At 55.5% G+C, this 22,488-nt stretch overlaps 9 protein-coding genes across 9 annotated transcripts in view; 6 read left to right on the plus strand and 3 right to left on the minus strand.

Moving 5' to 3' along the window:
- Positions 1–96: 96 nt before the first annotated feature.
- A1O7_00425 (uncharacterized protein) lies at positions 97–2,184 on the minus strand (the record flags this gene model as incomplete). The annotated part of the gene is made up of 1 exon (XM_007754466.1): positions 97–2,184. One exon carries the CDS (start codon positions 2,182–2,184, stop codon positions 97–99), a length of 2,088 nt encoding a protein of 695 aa, XP_007752656.1.
- A 1,763-nt stretch (positions 2,185–3,947) lies between these two features.
- A1O7_00426 (uncharacterized protein) lies at positions 3,948–5,621 on the plus strand (the record flags this gene model as incomplete). Its single annotated transcript, XM_007754467.1, has 1 exon — positions 3,948–5,621. One exon carries the CDS (start codon positions 3,948–3,950, stop codon positions 5,619–5,621), a length of 1,674 nt encoding a protein of 557 aa, XP_007752657.1.
- Positions 5,622–5,797: 176 nt separating this feature from the next.
- Positions 5,798–7,561, plus strand: A1O7_00427 (uncharacterized protein; the record flags this gene model as incomplete). Its single annotated transcript, XM_007754468.1, has 1 exon — positions 5,798–7,561. The coding sequence occupies one exon, from the start codon at positions 5,798–5,800 to the stop codon at positions 7,559–7,561; it is 1,764 nt and encodes a 587-aa protein (XP_007752658.1).
- A 1,512-nt stretch (positions 7,562–9,073) lies between these two features.
- Positions 9,074–9,907, minus strand: A1O7_00428 (uncharacterized protein; the record flags this gene model as incomplete). Its single annotated transcript, XM_007754469.1, has 1 exon — positions 9,074–9,907. The coding sequence occupies one exon, from the start codon at positions 9,905–9,907 to the stop codon at positions 9,074–9,076; it is 834 nt and encodes a 277-aa protein (XP_007752659.1).
- A 985-nt stretch (positions 9,908–10,892) lies between these two features.
- A1O7_00429 (uncharacterized protein) lies at positions 10,893–11,960 on the minus strand (the record flags this gene model as incomplete). Its single annotated transcript, XM_007754470.1, has 1 exon — positions 10,893–11,960. The coding sequence occupies one exon, from the start codon at positions 11,958–11,960 to the stop codon at positions 10,893–10,895; it is 1,068 nt and encodes a 355-aa protein (XP_007752660.1).
- A 445-nt stretch (positions 11,961–12,405) lies between these two features.
- Positions 12,406–13,608, plus strand: A1O7_00430 (uncharacterized protein; the record flags this gene model as incomplete). The annotated part of the gene is made up of 1 exon (XM_007754471.1): positions 12,406–13,608. The coding sequence occupies one exon, from the start codon at positions 12,406–12,408 to the stop codon at positions 13,606–13,608; it is 1,203 nt and encodes a 400-aa protein (XP_007752661.1).
- A 384-nt stretch (positions 13,609–13,992) lies between these two features.
- On the plus strand, positions 13,993–16,033 carry A1O7_00431 (uncharacterized protein; the record flags this gene model as incomplete). Its single annotated transcript, XM_007754472.1, has 4 exons — positions 13,993–14,245; positions 14,301–14,365; positions 14,419–14,991; positions 15,065–16,033. 4 exons carry the CDS (start codon positions 13,993–13,995, stop codon positions 16,031–16,033), a joined length of 1,860 nt encoding a protein of 619 aa, XP_007752662.1.
- A 1,119-nt stretch (positions 16,034–17,152) lies between these two features.
- A1O7_00432 (uncharacterized protein) lies at positions 17,153–19,660 on the plus strand (the record flags this gene model as incomplete). The annotated part of the gene is made up of 1 exon (XM_007754473.1): positions 17,153–19,660. The coding sequence occupies one exon, from the start codon at positions 17,153–17,155 to the stop codon at positions 19,658–19,660; it is 2,508 nt and encodes an 835-aa protein (XP_007752663.1).
- A 1,777-nt stretch (positions 19,661–21,437) lies between these two features.
- Positions 21,438–22,488, plus strand: part of A1O7_00433 (uncharacterized protein) — a gene marked incomplete at both ends in the record, with an annotated part of 1,535 nt that continues 484 nt past the window's right edge. Inside the window, 5 exons of the mRNA XM_007754474.1 lie at positions 21,438–21,623; positions 21,678–22,054; positions 22,116–22,163; positions 22,223–22,270; positions 22,333–22,465. Of these exons, the coding sequence (XP_007752664.1) occupies positions 21,438–21,623; positions 21,678–22,054; positions 22,116–22,163; positions 22,223–22,270; positions 22,333–22,465 (792 nt within the window). The remainder of the gene's footprint in view (positions 21,624–21,677; positions 22,055–22,115; positions 22,164–22,222; positions 22,271–22,332; positions 22,466–22,488) is intronic.

A 22,488-nucleotide genomic window follows, 5' to 3' on the forward strand; every position in this document is an offset into this window, starting at 1 on the left:
CTTGTAACGGATGGCCGGTGTCTAAGAAGCATCAGATGGCGTGTCGTTCCTACATGCGCTACTTCAGCCAACATGACCTATATGCTGTTTTGCCTTTCAAAGCCTCGCTTGTCTCGTCGCGGGCAGTGGGCTTGACATTGCTGCTGCGCCCAGAAAAATGCGCCTGTCCATGTCAACCTCGGTCGTGAGGTCACCAGGCCCTTGTTCCTCCTGGAGCTTCACCTTGTCGCTGGGCACGGCGTTCATTCTGACCCATCGCCGAGCAATCTCGACGGCAACGGCGTCTCCATCTACGACGGCGTCAAACATGAGCAGACAAGCGCACGTGACGGCCTCGATATGACGCAGGACGTCTCTGCCACTTCGTTGCAGAGCAGCCGAGTCGGAAGTCCGAACCGTCTGCTCCAGCACGGCATACCGGTTCCGCACCATGTCTAGCTCGCGCGAGAACGTCCCTTGGCCCTCAACCGCGCGCAGCACATCCCGCGTCCACGCGCCCAGGGTCTCGTCCAGCACGTTCCGACCCCGGGCCTTGGGGTTCTTGAGCACCCGCGCGACGTCCTCGGCCATGACGCTCGTGGTGCCCTCCCAGATCGGATTGACGGCGCTGTCGCGGAACAGGCGGGCAATGTTCATGATGCCGCCGTCCTCGTTGTTCTCGCAGTAGCCGACCCCGCCCAGGGACTCCATGCACTCGCGCAGCCCCAGCACGCTGTTCAGCGAGACCTGCGCCTTCATCACGGGCGTCAACAGGCGGAGGAGATTTCCTTGCCCAGCCCTCGTCCGGGGGATCAGGGTGGCTGCGCCGAGCGTGCCGCGGGTGATGGTGCCGTAGTCCTGCTCTGTGGCGCCGAGGAGAGCCACGGCCAAGAAGACGAGGTGCACGCTCGCGCGGTACTTGACGGTCTCGCCCGCCATCCAGGCGAGGTGCTGCGCGTTGTCGCAGAGGAGCTGGCCGTCGCGGATCTTGCGCACCTGCGTGTACGAGCGGGACACGGCGAGGCCGCGGGCCCACCCGCCGGCCGCGCCACTGGCGGTGTGCAGGCGCGTGATGTTCAGAATGGAGGAGATCTCCTTGACTCCCTGGCCTTCCTGGCCGACGAGGTAGGCGCGCATGGATTTGAGTTCCAGCTCCGCGGTAGGGACGCCCTTGGTGCCGAGCTTGGATTTGAGGCGCTGGATGCGCACGCCGTTCGTCTCGGAAGGGTATGCTTGGCCGGCGGCGGCAGATGATTCGGTGGTGAGTGTTGCGCGTGACGCGGACGAAGACGACGAATTCGCCTTGTGCCCGGCGCGACGACGCAGCGGGGCATAGAATGCGCTGAGGCCCTTGGCCGTCTGGGCGAGGAGGACGGCCATGTCCGCGTCAGTGGCCGAGGAGAACCATTTAAAGCCGTCGACGAGCCAGGGCCCCAAGGGCAGGTTGTGGTCATCTTTGTCCCGTCCTGTGGCCACGTCGGCTTGGATTTCCTGTGCGGTGAGCCGGCGCGCCACGGTCTCGGTGCCACGCACGTCGCTCCCGCCGCTCCGTTCCGTCATCCACTGCCCGCTCGTCCACGCGTAGCTGTTGTCCAGCGAGACCAGGCGGTCGTAGCTCTCGCGAAACACGGCCGCCCGGCCCGGTTGATCGCCGTCTGGGTCGTCGAAATGCCGGCGGAGCAAGACGGCTGCCCCGTCCGTCATGGCCATGGGACAGGTCGACACTGCAGCCGTGCCGTGCCAGAGATGCAAAGTCCCGTACTGGTGGGTGCGGCGGTTGAAGTTTTGGGCAGGCGCGCCATGTTGGGGATGAGGATACCCGTGTCCCACCACGCCGGCGGGCGTCTGGATCTTCTTGAGCTCCCGCCAGCCTTCGCTCGTGCGCAGAGAATCGACTCTATTCTCCTCGCCGAAGGTGGTCAGAGGGCGGATCGTCGGCGGGTCAATGTCGCAGTCGATGGTGTGTTGGAGGGTTGATGGTCGGAGAACGAGACGGGAAAAGTCGTGCAGATGGCTTGATATCTGTGCTGGGATCGGGCTGGGGAGGTAGAGAGACAGGATCCGTGCTAGCACGGGGTCGTCTGATAGTTCGTGAGGCGAAGATGTGCCTGAGGGGGATGTCGAGGGAGATGTATATTGAGGCGGCACTATCGGGAGGGCCTGGAAGAAGCCCGAAGTCGAAGAGGATGCTTTTCTAGGTTCCATGTCGATTTATCCCGGCGCTCAGTCGTACTTGTCCTTGAGATGATATTGCGCAGCCCCCAAGCCACCGGTATACTGCGAGTCCAAGTCCAAGTAATGTGTTGTAGCTTGCCTGAACTGGATGGCCGGAACGGGACGACTTTCGAAAGATCGAATTTCTTCGTTGGCAGTACAGAACCCCCAGAAGATTCCCAAGCAAGAAATTTGCACTCTGTACTCTGACTGTGATTTGTGTTTGGACTGTGGACTGCTGTCTTGGAAAGCAGTCAAAGGCTACTTAGCCACGGGTTCCAGTCGCATTAATTTATCGGGAGAACTGTAGGAGTCGATGACGACGGCCTCCCTGTATATGCCTGTGTTGTGGAAACTGACTCCCCGATATCAGCATCAACAGACACGCGAGATCTGCAATCAAGGACGGTGTGAGGGCGAAGGACGATGTGATGTGACAGAGTGGTGCAATTGCCTGTCCCGGCGGGCTCACTTCGTCATATAATGTCGGAGGACTCGGGTTCTTCAAGTCTGATGGGGCGAATGTGTATACCGGTACTCCTGGCTGTTTGGAAGGACGTATGTAGACAGGAAGTATGTACAAGTGTAAGCGTGGCAAGTGAGGTAGGTCAAATCCCTAGGTAGTAATTCAGGCCGTGGTGAGTACCTTGGCGCGCATCACAGGACCTCTCATACAGTAGTTCTGCAGTAGATTTCAGTCCCAGTCCTTAGCAGATCTATGGTAGATATTGCTCTGCGGTAGAAATGCTACTGATTGGTGGTAGAGGGGCTAATAGGAGGCGCGGTAAGGTACCTACTTTTGTAGTGAACCGTAGATGGAATGGGTATGCAGGGTGGTTTAAACCTCGGCCTTGAAAAAACTTCGGTAAAGGCCACGGCACCTAACGGGGTACAGTACGTGGGTACAGTACCTACAGTAGTCGTGCCACTGGCGTCTACTGCGTAAGTGGTTATGGAGACCTGCTTCAACTGACCTTACAGTAGCGAGATGTACGGAGGACGGGCCACCTATCTACTGGTGCCGTCCAGTGGTACTCGTACTAATGTCGGATCAACGCAAGCCGATTGAGATGTCTTCGGTGCCGTTCGGCTGGTCACGCCTCCTGCGCATCACTTAGCCCTCGGCTGAGCTCGTAGGTGACTCTTGTGACTGTGGGACTGCGCATGTTGTTCGGAAACTCTGGCACTGCTCAGACGTTGATATTTACATGACACAAGCACGGTAATCGTTGGAGCTGCCGTATCACGAGGGTGCTAGTACGAGGACGGCCTTGGAGCTGTGACGCACAAAGCAATAGCCCCTTCGAAGGCCGTATGAGCACGGAATGACATGTTCCAGATCGAGGCTCTCCTTTCTGCGCGTTCGAAAGGCGTGAGCTTCGAGCGGGTTCTTGTCTTCCACTGCTCTCTCATTTCATATGTGATGTCACGCAGAGGTCGTTTTCATTGCGATGCTCGCCAATCGATTTGGGCCTCGCTACGGATTCTCTGAGATTGCTTTCGTTGAAGAGCGTCTACTGTACCCAGTACAGCAGGTGAGCCAGGAGACCGGACTTGAATTTGCGACCCACGTCATTGGAATGCTGGAAACACCCGTGTGCCAACGACGGGGCTGAAACAATCATGAGCAGTCAGGCTGGAGGCAAGGGGTGAAGAATTTACGGCCTGAAATTCGACTCGAGGGCCGAAATGATGAGTGAGTTGGCGGTCTTCAGCTTTCTCCTGCTCGTCGCTGGCAGACCTCCGCCGCTCAAATGGCTTCCCCGTTCTGGCCGGCGAGACGGTCAGAGACGATTTACATTGCTCTTCTACTGATATGTTTCTTCTACATCCTCGTGTCGAGCCCCATAGTGGAGCATGCACAGTTGATTGTTCGACCTGGCTGGCATGCCAGTACTGCGGGCCGACACAATAGTGCTTTCCACAACAACAGCACCTCAGCAGAGCACGACATTGCGGATGTTGTGGACGATCAGTCTGGTGAAACCACAGCACAGGCTTTGGACAAATATCTCGAGGGGCAAAGTTTTGGGGTGCTGCCACCGCTGGAAGACGGAGAATTGAATGACACGAGAATGGCTCAGGTCGGACCCTATATCCGGGCCATCATGGACCCCAAGGACACGGGTTTCAACCGATTGCAGTGTCCGCGGCCGTTCAAGGATCGGTACGGAGTGCTCCGAGCACACCGGAATCTACCTGCCCCGTCCGACCAGCAGCCACCGAAGAAGCGGTATTTTTTCGCCCTCAATCTCTACCAGTGCGCCTATGTGCTACCGCGGTTGCTTGCATCGCTTGTCGAGGCCATGCGAAAGCTCGGTCCAGAAGACTGCGTCTTGTCGATTGTCGGCGGCCGGTCCGATGATGGCACCACAGAGATCCTCTCGGCGTTAAGAGAAGAAATCGAAGCCCTCAACGCAACATACTACTTCGGCACTAGCGACATTGACCCGTGGAAAAAGGGCCGCGATCGAGTGACGGAACTTGCCAAGCTCCGGAATCTGGCGCTCGCTCCTCTGTTGACTAAGCAGCAACTGTGGGCAGCAGATGCCACGGTCATCTTCGTGAACGACGTGTCGATCTGTACCGACGACATCCTGGAACTTGTCTATCAAAAACAACATCAGCAGGCGGATATGGTCTGTGCAATGGATTGGGACAACAACGGAGCAAAGTTCTACGACTCCTGGATAGGCCGAAGCATGAATGGCGATATGTTCGTCGAGGTGCCGCAGAGTGGATCGTTCGAGTTTGCGAGCAACCTGTTCTGGAACGACAAGGAGGCTCGACGTCACATCGACGAAAAGTTGCCTCTCCAAGTGTTTGCTTGTTGGAACGGCGCCGTGGCATTTAAAGCTGAACCATTGCTCCTGCACCATCTCAAGTTCAGGGCACCGTACAAGGATGAATGTTACGCAGGGGAGCCGACATTGTTCTGCAAAGACCTCTGGGCTCTGGGTTACGGCCGTATTGCAGTTATTCCTAGCGTGAATGTGGGATATAATGACGAGCAGTCGAAAGGGGCAAAGGACAAGCATGGATATGCCTCGGGAAACGTTCAGCAAACAGAACATGACAAGGCTTTGTCGATTGAGATCAAGTGGGAGAAGTCCCCGCCTGCGCTCGTCAAATGCCAGCCCGATTGGAGACATTCCTCATGGGCGCCATGGGATGATGCTCTGGAGGAGCATATTCCGTTCGACTGGACACGATCTGGATACTTCAACGCTAAGCAGCCGTTCAGCCAAGAGCTGGAGTTTGAGGACGAAATTGACGAGGACTTGGGGACCCTCACGGCCAGTAAAAGTCACGTTGTCGAAGTTGACACTCCGGAACCTGAGGGACATGGTATCGATGGTGACTTCTATGGAGACGGAGCTGAGACTGATATTGGTGAAGCAATATTTGTTGACGGCACGGAAGGGTGAATGTTTAGATAGACTTGAAGTGTCAACGAATGTCACGTTTTCTCGTGCTACGAACGCCACCGCCACTGCGATCGCCACTAGCGCCACCACTTTACGCGAACCGCGTCATTGGAATGGATCTTTGGATCCCCTCTCGTTCTTCCATCCCTCCATCGTGCGTCAACTCACTCTTCGCCATGCCTCTAAACACACTGCGACTTAATCACCAGAAGTCCTCTCATCCCAATGACCGCATCGTGTTCATCAAGGCTCTTCCCCGGCCACCGTCGGATCAAGCGTCGTATGAGATCGCTGATACTTTCCTACGAGCCATTGCGGCACAATGTCTCCCACTCATGAAGAAGCATTACCTCTCGGTCACCACGTTGGAAGAGCATGAACCAAATCGCGAGTTCATCGGCCGAAATTTCAACAACGGCGAGATCATCCAGCTCGTGCTCACCACCAAAGATGGGCGATGGGTTCCGTTCAATGCCGTCCAAATGGTGATGATGCACGAGTTGGCACACAACACCCACATGAACCATGGACGGGACTTTTGGAAGACACGAAATGTCTACGCCGAGGAGATGAAGGCATTATGGGCGAAGGGCTACACTGGCGAAGGCTTTTGGGGCGGCGGTCGAACACTACATGATATGGGCTCAGTCATAGGGAACAACACGTTGCGTAGTGACGAACTGGAACGGCTGCCATTGTGTGGAGGCACATACCGAAGCCGCAACAGAAAACGCAGAGGTCGATCCGACAAGCCGGAGCTGACGTGGAAGGAGAAGCGAGACCGGCGCATTGAGAAGAAGTTCGGCAAGAACGGCATCGCCCTGGGCGAAGACGAGGATAAGCGACTGAGCTTGGAGGTCAACCGCAAGGGGCCCATCGGAGCGAAACCCCGAGTCGCCCAGAGTGCCCGTGGCCGGGAGCTCAGAGCCGCTGCGGCATTGGCCCGGTTTGACACGAATAAGAAAGAAGTCGAAGGCATGCACAGAGCTGAACGGATAAAGACGGAGAGCAGCGGCGACGAGGACGACTACGAGGACCTGGACGCCGGCTTGGAAGACGCTAGAGACGTCTATGGCCGCAAGATCCTCGACACTCGGGGCCACGGCATGATCCGAGTGTGTTCCGACCAAGATGACGACCACGAGACGCAAGTGCACGCACGCCAAGAATTACAGGAGCTCAACAGGCTGGATCGTTATTTCATATCATTTCAAAACGGTCAGGAGACCTCTGCGGGTATGCGGGCCGGGATGGAGGCCTTAGCGCGTTCACCAGGCAAAACTGGCAGTGCCACCCCTCCTGCACCCACCCTTAGGAGTAGGTCACTAGCATCTGACACGGACAGAAGTGCCCAATTTCCTCGAGCGGCAGCTGGGAGACAGCAACTGCGTGGTTCTTCGGTCGAATCTGCCGTACAGTCTCCTTCACCCCGTTCTGGAATCACCTTAAGACATAACGACGGGCACCAACATGATTCCCCCACCAAATTCAAGCAGCCCCGGAACAGGCCTTGTGCACCCGTCGACTCGAAACCAAACAACGGTGTCTCTACTTTTACGGCGACGTCTTCACCATCAGCCAAGCTCAAGGGTCCGAGAAACAGCAGCAGCAGCAGCAGCACCCCTACGAGTACGACAAAGCCTACGGGGGGAGCTCTCGCACGAGAGTCGTACTCCACCTCGAGCCCGCCAGTGTCGCCACGCTCGCGCTCACGACCACGATCAGTATCGATGATCAGCTGTCCGATCTGCTCGCTTGAAAACCCGTCCCTGAACGCCACCTGCGTGGCCTGTTCGCACGTTTTGCATCCCCGGAAGGACCCGCGGAGCTGGTCGTGTCAGAGCGAGCCGTGCATCGCCAGCGGCGCCGTGTACCTCAATGCTGGGGACGTTCGTGTCTGCGGGGTGTGCGGTGTTAGAAGGAGCAATGTGGACGAGTAGACGGGAGCACGGCGCACCTAGGTACCCAGGGGGTGCACAATACACAGTACAGTGCACAGCTAAGTACCTACTGTAACAAGGTAGCCCAGGCCTCGGAGCTTAAGCCCGTGGACTATCACCCCGTGTCCCGTCGACCATGCGTCCAAATCAGGCCGTCATGTCAACCAAGGCACGCACCCCAGGATCAGATGTACGGGTTACCTGGTACGAGTATTGTCTACCTATAAAGTACGATCCGTGCATACTCGTACTTAGTGGTTAGAAGTTTAGAGCTCTTTCCAGGATCGGGGTTTCAAGATGACCCCGACCCCTCTTGGATGCGCGGATCCAACCCCTGCCTGCACTGGCCCCCTTCAGGCCGGTGGCGATGGCCGACGTCCTATGCTCGACGAACCTTTCCGCGGCCGCTGTCCGGCTGACTGGAGGGTCCAAACTGTGAACGCTGAACACGCGGCCCAAGTGGGTAATTACAGTACTTAGGTACCCGTAGGTACATAGGTGCGCCACGGGTGTAAACGTGAACGGAAAGGGAACGATTCGTACATTACGGAGCACGTCGTACACCACGGTATGAGTTTAAGGACGACGTGATATGTAAGTGAGTAAGTGAGTAAGTGAGTAAGTGAGTAAGTGAGTAAGTGAATAAGTGAGTAAGTGAGTAAGTGAGTAAGTGAGTAAGTGAGTAAGTGAGTAAGTGAGTAAGAGAGTAAGTGAGTAAGTGAGTAAGTGAGTAAGCGAGTGCTCGTATGAGGTCAAGGACGGGTCTATTCCGTAGGTCCACAGAAGGGACTTTACACGGTACAGTACCTCGCACAAGGTGATTTTAAGACGAGTACCCACCAAGTCGTACTGTGTATGTTCGAGTACTGTACTCCGTAAGATATACTTTACCCAATGTCGTGTGCTTGTACTCCGTACGTTCCATGTCTTCTCGCTGTTGTCCGTCATCTGTAATTAAGGCATAGTGAAGGTCGAGGCTTTCATGTACTCGTGCGGTCTCTTACAGTACTACGAGGGCGGGTTGTTCGGACTCACGAAGCTTGAGGCCCGCAGGGAATGAGTGAGTTGCTAGCCTTGCCATACCTTGGCTTGTATCACTTCGCCTCGCTGTTGAATATTGACCAGAGGTCGAGAAATCATTGCGGTTCGAGGTTCATCCTTGTGCTTTGGACATTGAGCTCCCCGCTATCACCTTGTGGTCTATTTCTTGATCTGCACCTCGGCGCCAATACATTACATATTAGCTTCACAGCGCTCCATGCCTGCGCTTCCAATCTCCATGCACACGAACCGTGCTGCGCCGAGCTGGGCTTCTTCCACTCCCGATACATCAGTGTTTTGCGGCGGTCCCTTGTGTTTCCCCGAGACACTCCCCAATACTGTGTTATGGTCGAGGACGAACTCCTTGGTGGAGACCCCTCGCCTTTGTGATATCTGGGGAAAAGAATATCCAACGAGAATCATCTCCACTCCGCGCTCCGGGCTCACTGCCCCAGGGGACCAGGCATAGACTCAGGAAGTCCCAGCGACCAGTCCATCTGGATGCGGGCATTTCAAACTGGTCAAGAATCTAAGCAACTCCACAGCATCTTCCTTTGCCTCCTTGGTGCCCGAAAACGATTCAAACGATTGACCGTCCGAGTCGTTCAAATCCAGCAGACTCTTTCCATCTCTATGCTGGAGCATAACCTGCCAGGGGAACAACCACTCACCCATCGGTTGTGGTGGAGGCATGCCGAACATCACCGTCAAGCGGTAGTAGAGCAACTGGGATGAGATTCTCCTGCTGAGAGGCTTATGTTCGAAGGTTGAGTAGCCTTGGCCACAAGGAGTCACTTCCTCCATATACTCATTACTCTCGACGGATGAAAACCCGCATATCGCGAGCTCACCTCCGACTCCGTGGCTCCAGAGGTCTAAGGGTTCGAAGACGGCCGGGCACAGGCCGTGCTCGCGCGTCTCTTCCGGCGATCCATTCCGTTCCGCTTCTGTAGCATGGCGCCATTGCTCGGCGAACTTGGCACTCAGGACAAAGCCGTTCGTCTCTAACTCGTGGCTCTGCGGATCGATCATCTCCTCCGGGTCGGGGATGATGCCGTGGGATTGGGTGTACAATTGCCAATCGATGTACGGTGTCAGCCGTGCGTTGACACGGAGCTGCTTGTTTTCCTTTTCGAGGAGGGCGTACTTGCTGAGGAATCGGGTGAAGATGAGTTTTTGCACGTGTTCGTCCAGCTGAAACAATTCCATGGTCGGGTTGTCGAATTTGACCAGCTCCTCCACTGTCTTTGATGCTGCAAGGTCCCGAAGGCTCTTGACGGGATCGGATTTCTCGTGGGACGCCATGATCGGTTTGCGGGGCGCCGTCCAGAAAGCTTGTGCAGCATGGATAAGAAGGAGGCAAGAGAGTGGTCCGAAAGTGGTCAGAGAGATTTATATGCCATGCCGCTGGATTTGCAGTGAATGCGCGGTTTTGACCGCGACTTCCATTCACGAAAAGTCATGTGCTTTCGTACTGTAGTGAATGCGAGTGACAGGCAGTCGCGGTAAATATGACCAACGCACACATACAGCACTGAGTCGAGAAAAAAATCACCTTGCTCTCCGGTCGTTGTATCCTCGTTGTAGTAGAATGGTAAAAGCGCGCCTCCACCCATTTCTTTACCAGCTTTGGTAAATGAAGATCACCGTCGTATATGCAGTTCACACTTACGAATTTTGAGACCATGAAACGTAGTCAAGGTAACCGCGAGCCAAAGATGCTGACGCAAGAGTATTTGCGACCGAAGTCAATCCGAAGCGGCTGTCATCGTTGACCTTGACTTCTGCTCCTTCCCTGAATATGGGCGCAGCGAGAAATCCACAAGAGACAAGGGAATCTAACCTCAAAAGGGTTCCCAGACAACGTCGTCGTCAATAGCAACCTGTACTATACTGCGCCTCTAGGTCCTAGCGGGGGTCATCTCATGATATGTTCGACGCACATTGTGTGCTGGCAGAAGACAGCCCGACACATAAAAACAAACAGGAGACCTACAGAATCCTGTTGGACAGCTAAGAGAGGAGGGGAGGGTCAGAACAGCGTGAAGACGAGCTCATGCAAACATCATCTGCTCTTACTATCGGCGGCATCCGCCCGAGACCATCTCCCAGCCGATCAAAATGGTAGGATAGGCTCGGTCCAAAAGACTCACCTTCGTAGCACCTCTTCGTCATAGCACACGTAAAGCCACTTCAACGAGTCGCTTGAACTTTGGGGGTATGATTTGCAACACAAAACATTCCAATGTTGAACGCATAGGCATTTGGCCTGGCACATGGCACGATGCTATCAGTATGCCGTTGCGGCCAAGGAACACACCAATTCGTGGCTTCTCCAACATTCCAACAACCCACATACCCTCTCGCCGCATCCGTACTTGCACCTCACTTTGCCCCAATACCCGCATACGGGGCAGAACCTGCGCTCCGGTTTCGCCATGAGCGTGCTGTTACCCGTGCGCATGGCAAAGACTGTTCCAGTTCCGCCATGGTCGGGCGGATCATCCAGGGGCTTGGCACGAGCTGCTGTGTAACTCAGCGGCGGCTCGGCAAGAAGAGCTTGCATGACCCGGTCGGAAGGCATTTTGGGCAAGTCTAATGTGCGAAGGAGAGGATCGCGGTCTAGCGCGGGATCGTATCCGGATGTGGGATTTTCGGGTGCGGAAGAAGGAGAAGGCTGTGGCTGTTGCTTTTGCCGAGACGACGGTGATTGTTGAGACGTGGTGGGCGAAGTGGGCAGGGAGTGCTGGTGGTGGGGAGAAGCATCTGTCATCTCGACATCGACTTTGCCCGCTTCGGTAGATTCCTCGCTCTTCACTGGTGCGGTTTTGGAATGTCTCAATGAGCTTGTACGTCTGGCTCCTGCCTTCGGCGCCGGCGTTGATATTGCATTCTTGACAGTACTCCGCCTCTTCGAATCTGCTGTTGGTTTCTGCGGACTTTGTGTGGCATGGTTGCCGACGCGAATAGATGGGGGAGGTAGGATGCCAGCACTTCCATAGACATTGACACCCGCTTCCTCGTTCGCCAGGTAGTGTTGAAAGTTCCGCTGGTAGGCAAGGATCCGCTTCACGTTCGGCTCCGTTTTCCTCTCCTTGCCCCTGGTGCCATCACGCTTCGGAATTGGGATGTTGGCTTCGCGGTAATTTTCCTTGTTCAGGTCATGGAGTCTCTGCTGGGTAGCTTTCTCTTGCTTTGAAGCCTGCGCTGCGCTTCTGGCAATGGTTGCTCCATCGCGACCACGTTTGCGCGAGCTCAATTGTACCGCGGGAATCGGGGCGCCGGTGTCCGGTACATATGTCCAACCATGAGAGGCGCGGACGGTCGCGGTGATGGGGAGTTCTTCGATCAACGGCATGGTTGAGCGGCGACTGACGGCGACTGAAAGCGGTGCCGACTTTGGACTTGTCGTGAATCCAAGTTGCGGGCTGCCGATAATTGGGTCTGGCGCGTTTCCAGTGCTTGAATAGCACGTATGACGGGCTAATTAGTCTTCACAAGTCAGCCGTCAGACACACAATTTCTCCGGGGGTTGACTCTCAATCCACTTTGACCCTTCGCTCACTTGTCGCATCGTGACGCAGGCCAGAGCCAATTGTCGCTGTTCAAGCCGAAGATCTGGTGCAACCTGGATTTCTGATTACCACTTGGCACGGCAAGAACTTCGACAGCAACTGCTACGAAGAGATATGGATAGAAGCTCTTATACAGCTCTGCATGCTCGGTAGAGGTATTCACTAACGAACGCCCCTCAAATTTAGCACAGCTTCTTGCCTTTTGCCCCGTGAGTCGAAAAGACAGCAATGTCTCTGGGTGGCTTCAACGCTCTACCAAATGGCGTGTCGAACGCCATCACGCCATGGAAGGTGAACATCCCGCAACAGGATCTCGATACTCTAGCGACGTTGGTCAAGATAGCTCCACTCGCGCCGCCGACTTTTGAGAACTCTCTGCCTGGACAGAACAGACGCCTTGGGCTCCCACGAGACTGGCTTCGGGCGGCCAAGGGATACTGGGAAACCGAGTTTGACTGGAGGAAGCACGAAGAGCATCTGAATACATTCCCTCACTTTAAGGCGTCGATCAAAGACACTTTGGGGAACTTTGATGTTCATTTCGTCGCCCTGTTTTCGAAACGCAAGGACGCCATCCCCATCTTGTTTCTCCATGGCTGGCCAGGGAGTTTCCTTGAGTTCCTCCCTCTGCTGCACATCCTCCGGTCGAAGTACTCGGCAGAAGACCTGCCTTACCATCTGGTAGTCCCGAGCTTGCCGGGTTATACCTTCTCTTCGGCGCCACCCTTGGACCAAGACTTTCGAGCCGACGACGCCGCGCGTATCTTCGACACGCTCGCCTCCGTCCTCGGCTTCGAGTCGTATATGGTCCAAGGTGGCGACGTCGGCGGCCGCGTAGCCCGCATAATGGCAGCACAGTACCCCAAATGCAAGATAGTTCATCTCAACACGCACCCGATGAACCCTCCTGCCGACAGTGACATTAGATCCGCGATCGATGACGTCGAAAAAGCAGCACTCGAAAGACACAACTTCTTCCTTCATAATGGGACCGGTTATGCATGGGAGCACGCTACACGCCCTAGCACGATCGGCTTCGTGCTCTCAAGTAGTCCGCTTGCGCTGTTGGCCTGGATCGGCGAGAAGTTCATGGACTGGACCGACGATGATCCCTCGCTTGACGTGATTCTCGAGTCGGTAACCTTGTATTGGCTCACTGGGTGTGCATCGACGAGCCTCTGGTCTTATCGCCAATTCTACGGGCCTGGTGCGGACAACCACGGTTCAAAGAAATGGTATATCAACAAGCCATTTGGTTATTCGTGGTTCCCAAGGGAGCTCAACCCTGTCCCCAAGGCGTGGATTGAAACAACTGGTAACCTGGTATTTTTCAAGCGGCATGACAAAGGAGGACATTTTGCGGCCATGGAAAGGCCGGAAGACCTATGCAACGACGTCGAAGAGTTCTTACAGAAGGTGTGGCATGATTGAGTGGCGCTGGCTCACAGCTCGATATCTCGTTAATTCTGCTCGAAAGCGTAAATTCTTGCCAATTTCCAACCAGTCTTTTAAGTCAGTAGTCTTCAATCTAGTGATTCGAGGCAAAGCCGTTCCAGCATCAGTCGAGAGCAGGCTGGCCTCGAAGAGACCAAGGTCTGTTATGAGTGTGCCTCGCCTGCTGAGAATGCCTCCGAAAGAAAGAAGCAACCTGTTTCATGCAGCGAAGTCGCCAAGATTTCCCCTGATGCCGCTTTAACTACTGTAGTCGCCGCCAAAACGACACGCGACCGAGCGCAGTAATTACCTCTTTTGTCCACTGAGAGATCCATTGCAGTGCTGCCCAGGAGCCAGCTAGAGCACGATGACTGCGAGACTATGACGATTCTAACCTTCGTTCGGGAGCTGTACTCCCTTGATACCCTAGACACTCGTTTCACGCCCTCCTCTACACCCCAGAAATCGGTCAATGAGGATTCCTCGAAGCACGGGACAAGAGATGGAAAGGCACAGACACAGCCTGCAGAGGCTTCACCTCCGCGATGGAGGACCCCGGAATTCTATCTGTACTTGGTCGTCTTCCTTGTCTGTGTGCCTCAAATGTACTGGGCGGTAGTCAGCGTCTCGCAGCGTAGGTTCGAACAAGCCCATCCACCGACTCTGGATCTGACGGACGCGAAATGCAGCGGACTCGCCCAACTACTCGAAATATGAACATTTGCTGTCTCCGGGGCTGTTCAGCTGGAAAGTGGTATGTCGAGCTGGAGCTTTGACGCTGCGTCGCGACACTCATGTAGGCTTTAGGACAATTCTGATGCCCAGTACGCCGGGTTTCGCAACAACATCCCATACCTGACGGTGCTCTTGTTCTTGCATCCCTCCCTCCGTCGGCTCTACGAACTTTATACTTCATCAGCACCACCTGCTTCGGATGGCATCGCCCAATCGACTGCTCATGGCCAGGCGGCAGCTGACGCGCGACTCCGTAGCCGCCTAGCGTTTGACTTTGTCTCTGCGTTGATCTACGTGACTGCTTTGAATGGTACATCAGTGCTAAAGATCCTCCTGATCCTTCTGATCAATTTCAAGATTGCTACAGCCCTTCCGCAACATGCGATTCCAGTAACAACGTGGGTCTTTAACATCGGCATCCTCTTTGCCAATGAACTCGCCCGAGGTTACCCCTACTCAGTAATGGGGGAAGCAATCGTGCCTTTCTTCCCGGCTGCGAGTAACTGGGGCAAGTTTCTGGACTCCTATGGCGGGCTCCAGCCTCGCTGGGAGGTTCTGTTCAACTTCACCGTATTGAGGATGATTTCATTCAATTTCGACTATTATTGGTCGCTGGGTCGGTCAAGGGCTGGAAGTCCTCTCGAGGTATGTCCGCCAGCCACACTTCCTCGGTGTTTGTGAGATAGTCGATCCCAGGCCTACCACTGACAATGTCAAGAAGAAACAACTCGATCCTTCAACCTTATCAGAAAGGGACCGTGTGACCATGCCCGCCCCAGCTTCAGCCTACGTATCATTTCAAACCTACGTCGCCTATGTCTTATACCCGCCTCTGTATCTGGCCGGACCCATCTTGACCTTTAATGATTACATCTCGCAATCCATCTACCAATCTCCGTCGGTATCGACAAAACGGACGATTCTTTATGGCATCAGGTTTCTCATTACTCTCTGCTGCATGGAGTTTCTCATTCACACTGCGTACATGGTTGCCATATCCAAATGCTCGCCAGATTGGTCGGTCTACACACCTTTTCAACTCAGCATGCTCGCCTACTTCAACCTGCATCACATCTGGCTGAAACTCATGATCCCATGGCGCTTTTTCCGGCTGTGGGCTCTGGTCGACGGGATCGACCCTCCAGAGAACATGGTCCGATGCATGAGTGACAATTACTCCGCTCTAGCTTTCTGGCGTTCATGGCATCGAAGCTTCAACCGATGGACGATCCGCTACGTGTATGTTCCACTTGGAGGCGGTCCCGGTGGCGGATCTGGTAGGCTTCGCGGCATCGGTAATATGCTAGCCGTCTTCACATTCGTGGCGTTGTGGCATGATATACAGTTGCGGTTGTTGGTATGGGGGTGGATGGTGGTGTTTTTCGTGCTACCCGAAGTCCTCTTGACCATGGCATTCCCGGCGTCGAAATGGAAGACCCGACCAAATGCTTACCGAATCATCTGTGGCATTGGCGCGGTTGCCAACATTCTCATGATGATGGCGGCAAATCTAGTGGGATTCGCAGTGGGCATGGATGGTTTGACGAGCATTGTTCACGGCATTGCCAGCAGCTGGCATGGGGCATTGTTTATGGTGAGCGCATGCGCCATTCTATTCGTCGGAGTTCAAGTCATGTTTGAACATCGTGAAGACGAGAAGAGGAGGGGCATCAGGCTGAAATGCTAAGAGTCCTCCAAGATTATCAAGAAGTTGACAAAAGATCAGCCAGCGGCTTCTTCCGCGCAGCAAGAGTTCCGTCTGATATCTCCAACATCAGCAGTCAGAGTTTCATGTGACATGCCCGAACCTCTCGCCCACAGCAGGAGACGGGGGACTAACCGAGCGAATGATGGACAAACAAAATCCGCACCGCAGAAGCGACGCCACCTAGCCATACCCCTTCCGCAGGGTTGTGTACTACTGGCAAGGTGATCTCCAACACCTCGAAAGACGGACCCTACTACTTCGGTACCGCGACCACGGAGGAGATAGCCGGCTCTACGCGACTATCGACCGTTCAGATCCCGTGCACGTTTCGCTCTTCAAGACTACCGGACGTATGATTCGCTACCAGTACCCGGATCTTCATCGATTGGCGGGGAATCTGTTCCGGATAGACCCGGCATTCAGGGACACGACGAGCTTCGAGCACATCAAGGCGCATTACTTTACTTTATGAGTTTGACGCCTGAGAACACCGGTGGGCTTGCTCTGGAGGGCCCTGTGCTAGATGTTCTTCCCCTAGGAGACAACGGGGTCTAAAGCGAATTGTCGCGCAAGGCCGTGTCGCTGTATTACGTCTTACGATGCCTGCGGGGACCAAGATAGCCTAGCATAGAAGGGAAAACCGCCAAGATAGGGACAGGTCTAATTCAGAGAGAAGGATGGACAGCTCCGGGCCGTCGAAGTAGAGGAATGATATCGTCGTTCTGACTCCAACGTTCTATAGTACAGTGTGTACTCCTTGTGGGCTTACGTGCAGTACATATCAATCGATAGGCAGCTTATGAGCTGCACTTGCACAATCTCGTCACGTCAACATTCTTCTTCTTTGGCTTCCCGTAATATTACCACGTGGAGGATGGGGCGACTGGTTGGAGGCCAGCCTGATGAAACTTGCCAAGGCGGCGCCACAGCCAACGAGGCTCCGGCTACGTTGCGCCACGTAAATTTTGGACACGCGCCACAATCCTTCAATTCTTGTCCAGACTTGGTGCTACGGGATCCGGTGTCGAGGTCTCCCAAGGAGTGTAAACTTGACGAATGCTTTTGATATAGTACTGTGGTTGCGGAGTGGCCAGAGGAATGGCGCCACCCAAGGGACAAAAGCGCACCGCCGACGAGGCGTTCAGAACGAAAGTCGGCGCGCAGAAGGACGTCGGGCGCAATGGGCCTAAGGGCAAAATCGTCAACTTTGAGGACGCTTCAAGCAACCTGAATGGCTCACTCGACGGAGGGGGAGACTCCTCATCAAACAAGCCGGATAAGATGCCCAAACCCGGTTTGAAAGAGCGGGCGCGGCAACTGCACCCCACCAGGCAGGGACTCCCCATCTACAGCCACGCCGACGAGATACGCCAGAAACTGAGGGACCACGACGTGCTCCTCCTCGTGGGCGAGACAGGTTCGGGCAAGTCGACGCAGGTACCACAATTCTTGGTCACGGAGCCGTGGTGCAGGAAGCGGAAGATCAGCACCGGCGTCAATGTGGGCGCCAACGTCGGCGGATGTATTGCCATTACGCAGCCCCGAAGGGTGGCTGCCATTTCGTTGGCGCGGCGCGTTGCTGAAGAAATGGGCACGCCGCTGGGAAACTCGAGCCCGGCTTCGCAGGTTGGATATTCGGTGCGGTTCGAGAATAGTACCAGTCCATCGACGCGGATCAAGTTCCTCACGGAGGGCATGCTTTTACAGGAGATGCTGCGGGATCCGTGGTTGAGGGAATACTCCGCCGTGGTGGTGGACGAGGTCCACGAACGGGGTCTGAACGTCGATCTGGTGCTCGGGTTCCTGCGAAGGATGCACGACCTTCGACACAAGAAGGATGGGAGAGGCGGTCTACCGCTCAAGGTCGTGGTCATGAGTGCTACGGCGGATATGGAGAAGATCCAGGCGTTCTTTGGTATCAAACGCAGTGCTGGCGACAGGGCGCATGAGGAGGTCAACGGAGGTGAACAGTCCCCAACGGCGAGCTTCCCACCGTCAACTTCTCAGTTTATCAAAGGGCGCCAGTACCCCGTGAAGGTTCATTACACGACTGCTCCAGTCCCAGACGTCCTCGACGCGGCGTACCAGCGTATAGTGCAGATCCACGCGCACACGCGTCTACCGGGCGACATACTCGTCTTCCTGACGGGACAAGAGACCGTGGAATCGCTCCTCGGCCTCCTCACGTCCTGGTCGCAGTCCACTCAGAGAGATCCCAAGCAGTCGCAGACACTTCCGAAACTGCTCGTCCTGCCGCTTTATGCCGCTCTGCCCTCGAACATGCAGCAGCGGGTCTTTCAGCCGACACCTAAGTTCACAAGAAAGATCATACTGGCCACGAATATCGCGGAGACGAGCATCACAGTGCCCGGGATCAGATATGTGGTCGACACGGGCAAAGCCAAACAACGACTTTTCCGCCCCTCTCTCAATCTCGACACTCTCCTCACGGTTCCCATATCTCGAAGCTCGGCGAATCAGCGATCAGGACGAGCTGGTCGCGATGCCCCAGGAACGACATACAGGCTGTACACCGAAGCCGATTTCTACGGACTAGCCCAGGACACGGAGCCTGAGATCCTGCGATGTGACCTCAGCCAGCTCGCCCTGACGCTCAAAGCACATTCTATAGACGACCTGGGCAACTTCCCGTTCCTGACCCCGCCGCCACGTCGAGCTCTCGAGCGAGCCCTGATCCACCTCCTGCAACTCTCGGCACTCGACAGCTCGACCGGCCAGATCACCCGTCTCGGAAGAGAAATGAGCGTCCTCCCTCTCCCTGCGAGCTTGGCCCGGGTACTACTCGCCAGCACAGACCCAGCATATGACTGTGTAGAGGAGATGGTCGACATCGTCTCGGCGCTGAGCGTCGAAAACATCTTCCTCAACATCCAGCACCGCACCACTTCCTCCGAATCGAGCGATCCACTCAATCCGACCTCGACATCCCCCCTTACCGGAGCCGATGCCGACTCTGATGCTGAAGATGGCTCGAGCGAAGCCCGGGCCCAGCAAGCACGGCGCCAGCTCTTCCGTCGAGAAGGCGACCACCTCACCCTCCTGGCGACCATGCAGGCCTACGCAGCCGAAAACACCGACCGAAGACGCTGGTGTGAGGAGCGGTACATCTCGCATCGCGCCATGAGCGGGGCCATGGACGTCAGGAAACAGTTGACGGCGTTGATGGAACGATACCAAGCTCGGGCCAAGGATCAGGGCAAGACCAATGCCAAGACCAAGACAGTTGCCAAAGCACAGCCACAGAAGCTTGATCCCTCGGTTCCCGAACACCATGACCCCACGACTCTCTCAGCCCGCATCCTGAAGTGCATGTTGGAAGGATTCCATCCGAATGTGGCCCGGCTCTGCGCTGATGGGAGTTATCAAACGACACTCACCAATCAGCCCGTCGCCATACACCCTAGCTCGGTGCTGTTCTCGGCTCCTTCCCGCGTGGCTGCAGATGAGAAAGCTGATGCTGGTGGCAGGACTCAGCCCAGGAAGTTCGAAGCCATCATGTACAGCGAGTTCGTTTACACGGGGACCAAGGCCTATGCTCGTGGCGTGAGTGCAGTGGAGTTGAAATGGCTGGAGGATTTACTTTGAGCGGTGGTGGTATCATGTAGTTGTTGTGGTGGCGAATTGACTTCGTTCACCCTCGTTTAAATAGCCACTCGCGGCAAGGCATCAAAGACACATTACGGTGACCAACGTATAGCGCTCCGGATTACGGATGCAGTGATAGCAGGTCGTGCCGAGAGTGGTACCTCGAAGTACTGTATAGTCACACATGCTCAAGCCTTGCACAGGATATGTCCATTGGCCGAGCCACGCATGGGTTCGCGCAGACAGGGCGGGCTATCGGCGCGACACCTCTGCCACCAGATCGTAGCTCTTGGCTGAATGCAGACGATGCGAAGTCGACCGGCCAAGGGCATTGATGCCTCACATGATGGATCCTGTGAGACGCAAGAGGCCGTTCCTAGTGCCTCTGCTGCCATCAGTCAACCCGGGGCTGGACGTTGCTCCGTACCCCTCCAAATGATGACGCACACTTTGGCTGCATGTCTCACATCGCTCGCTGCACCCACCACGCACCTACCCACTCTCTACCGCCCGCAGTGTGTCTCCGAGTAGCCGGGAAGGTGGTCCAGGCATCCATCAGCCACGCTATTATCGAAGCAAAATGCCTAGGAGCGGAAAGGATGGGCCACACTGGTCTGTGCAGCGGCACAAGAATACGAGCTCTAGCTTCTAACGCTTCAATTCGACCCTCGGACTTGTGGTTGTACAAACTTTGTTGGGTCGTTCTTTCAGACTACTCCTGACGACCTTCCCCCTTCGATCATTTTCACATCCACAGCAGGTACCACTGACTCCTCTCTCTCTCTCTGCGCCCGGGGAGCCCACGACGCATTAGCCGATCAGCTAATGCTGCGTGCAGAATCCTCTACTTCATCATTTTTGACGCTGGACGTCACCATGTTCCAACCTCGATGCGGGGAGAAGCGTCTCGACTGAGCGAACAGCAGCAATGGCTGGGACCTACCGAGAACAACCGAACGACTCGCACGATGGATCGCTGGTTGCCCCACACTGAAGACATACACACATACACACACACGGAATACCTTGTACCGCTAGGTCGTAGCTCTGGACCAACTTCGCACCCTAACCAGCGAGTGTGAAAGAGCTGCTGTGCTTTGTGAGAGCAGGTGAAGTCCTCGTTGGCCCCATAGGTGCCTCACTGATCCCTTGCTTGGAAGATCGATGGTCAAGATGTCGACGCCACCGGTAGGGTTTGCTTGATCCCGGCAAGAGCTGGTCGACACCCCATACTGTTCTCAGGCGGTTCGCCTAGGGACTCGTTCTCATTGGACGTTGTCGTGAAGCTTCACGCATTAAATGTCCGCTTCGTTGCGGCGCGAGCGGGGTATTATGATTCGCACGCCGCTGCAACTCACTGAGCTCTATATCTGATGTGTCCCGATATGTGGGACGTCAAGGCATCATGCATGCACGACTTCCACCTAACAGTGAAGTGTCACCCAGTCGTTCACTGTCCCGGAACACCCTTCCACCAGAAGACGGCTTCAATTCGACGGGTTACATGACACTAAAGCAGTCGTCTGGAGCCTCTGGAGCTGTCACTGTCACTGCCTGCTGCTGCTCCCGTTCGCCGGTCGGAAGAGCTCATGAGAGCACATTCAAATATGCACCGGCTGCACTTTTTCTGCTTCAGGTCGTTTCTTCCTCGACAACTTGGTACCTCTGAACCTCTGGTAAGATCGCTGTCCTTCGTTCGGGCGTCTACCTTCCTTCGTTGAAAGACTCGTTTGGACTTTTGTACCGGCAACAAAGAAAAAGCTCACATACTCCCAATATGCGCACATTCGCTCTCATCTCGGCGTTGGCCGCCACGGTCCTCGCCTCACCTATGCCACAAGGAGTGACCTCCCAGATCGCTCCATCCTCCCCTGCCCCCGAAGGTTGCTCACCCTCGTTCAGCGGCAGCTTTGGAATCACAGCTGTGAATGTCTCTTCCTCGGCAAAGCGGGATCTTCAGTCGGTAAGACATGGCTGTCCTCGATCGTGGCCGGCCAGAGACACTAACAAAATCTAGCGACAAGATACCGTCCTCACTCTGACCCTTAGCGATTCCGTCCTGACGGACCAAGCTGGTCGCACAGGATACATCGCATCCAATTATCAGTTCCAATTTGACGCCCCTCCCCAGGCTGGCGCCATCTACACGAGCGGCTTTTCTGTCTGCTCGAATTACAGCCTTGCCTTGGGTGGCTCTGCTATTTGGTATCAGTGCTTGAGCGGCAATTTCTACAACCTTTACGACCGCAACTGGGCGCCTCACTGTGTCCCGATCTACCTTTACGCCCTTACGTCCTCGGCTCCTGCCAGCACCGCTGCCGTTCCCACGGTCAGCCAACAGGCCGATGGTCAACCCGCTGCGACTTCGGCTGCCACTCAGCTCTCGGACGGACAGTGAGTCGACGCTCTCCGTCCTGATATCGCTCTCTACTGTTCTTGGCTAATCAAGTTATAGGCCGCAGGCACCCACTGGGGCTCCAGCCACGCAGCTAACTGACGGACAGTGAGTGGATCCTCCCTTCTGATATTCTTCTCTGCTGTTCTTGGCTAATTCATGCGTAGACCCCAGGCACCCACTGGAGCCCCGGCCACCCAGCTGAGCGATGGCCAGTGAGTCGCACCCCTTCCTCTCTAATATCTCTCTCTGCTATTCTCAGCTAACTCATTTTTAGACCACAAGCCCCAGCAGGAACGCCTGTGACGGTGCTCTCAGACGGTCAGCCCCAGGCACCCACTGGTGCTGTGACGGTGCTCTCAGACGGCCAGCCTCAGGCTCCCACCGGTGCCCCAGCGACCCCTGTGACGGTGCTCTCGGATGGCCAGCCCCA

This window comes from Cladophialophora yegresii (assembly GCF_000585515.1).
Source record: "Cladophialophora yegresii CBS 114405 chromosome Unknown aczIN-supercont1.1, whole genome shotgun sequence".
Classification (NCBI taxonomy): domain Eukaryota; kingdom Fungi; phylum Ascomycota; class Eurotiomycetes; order Chaetothyriales; family Herpotrichiellaceae; genus Cladophialophora; species Cladophialophora yegresii.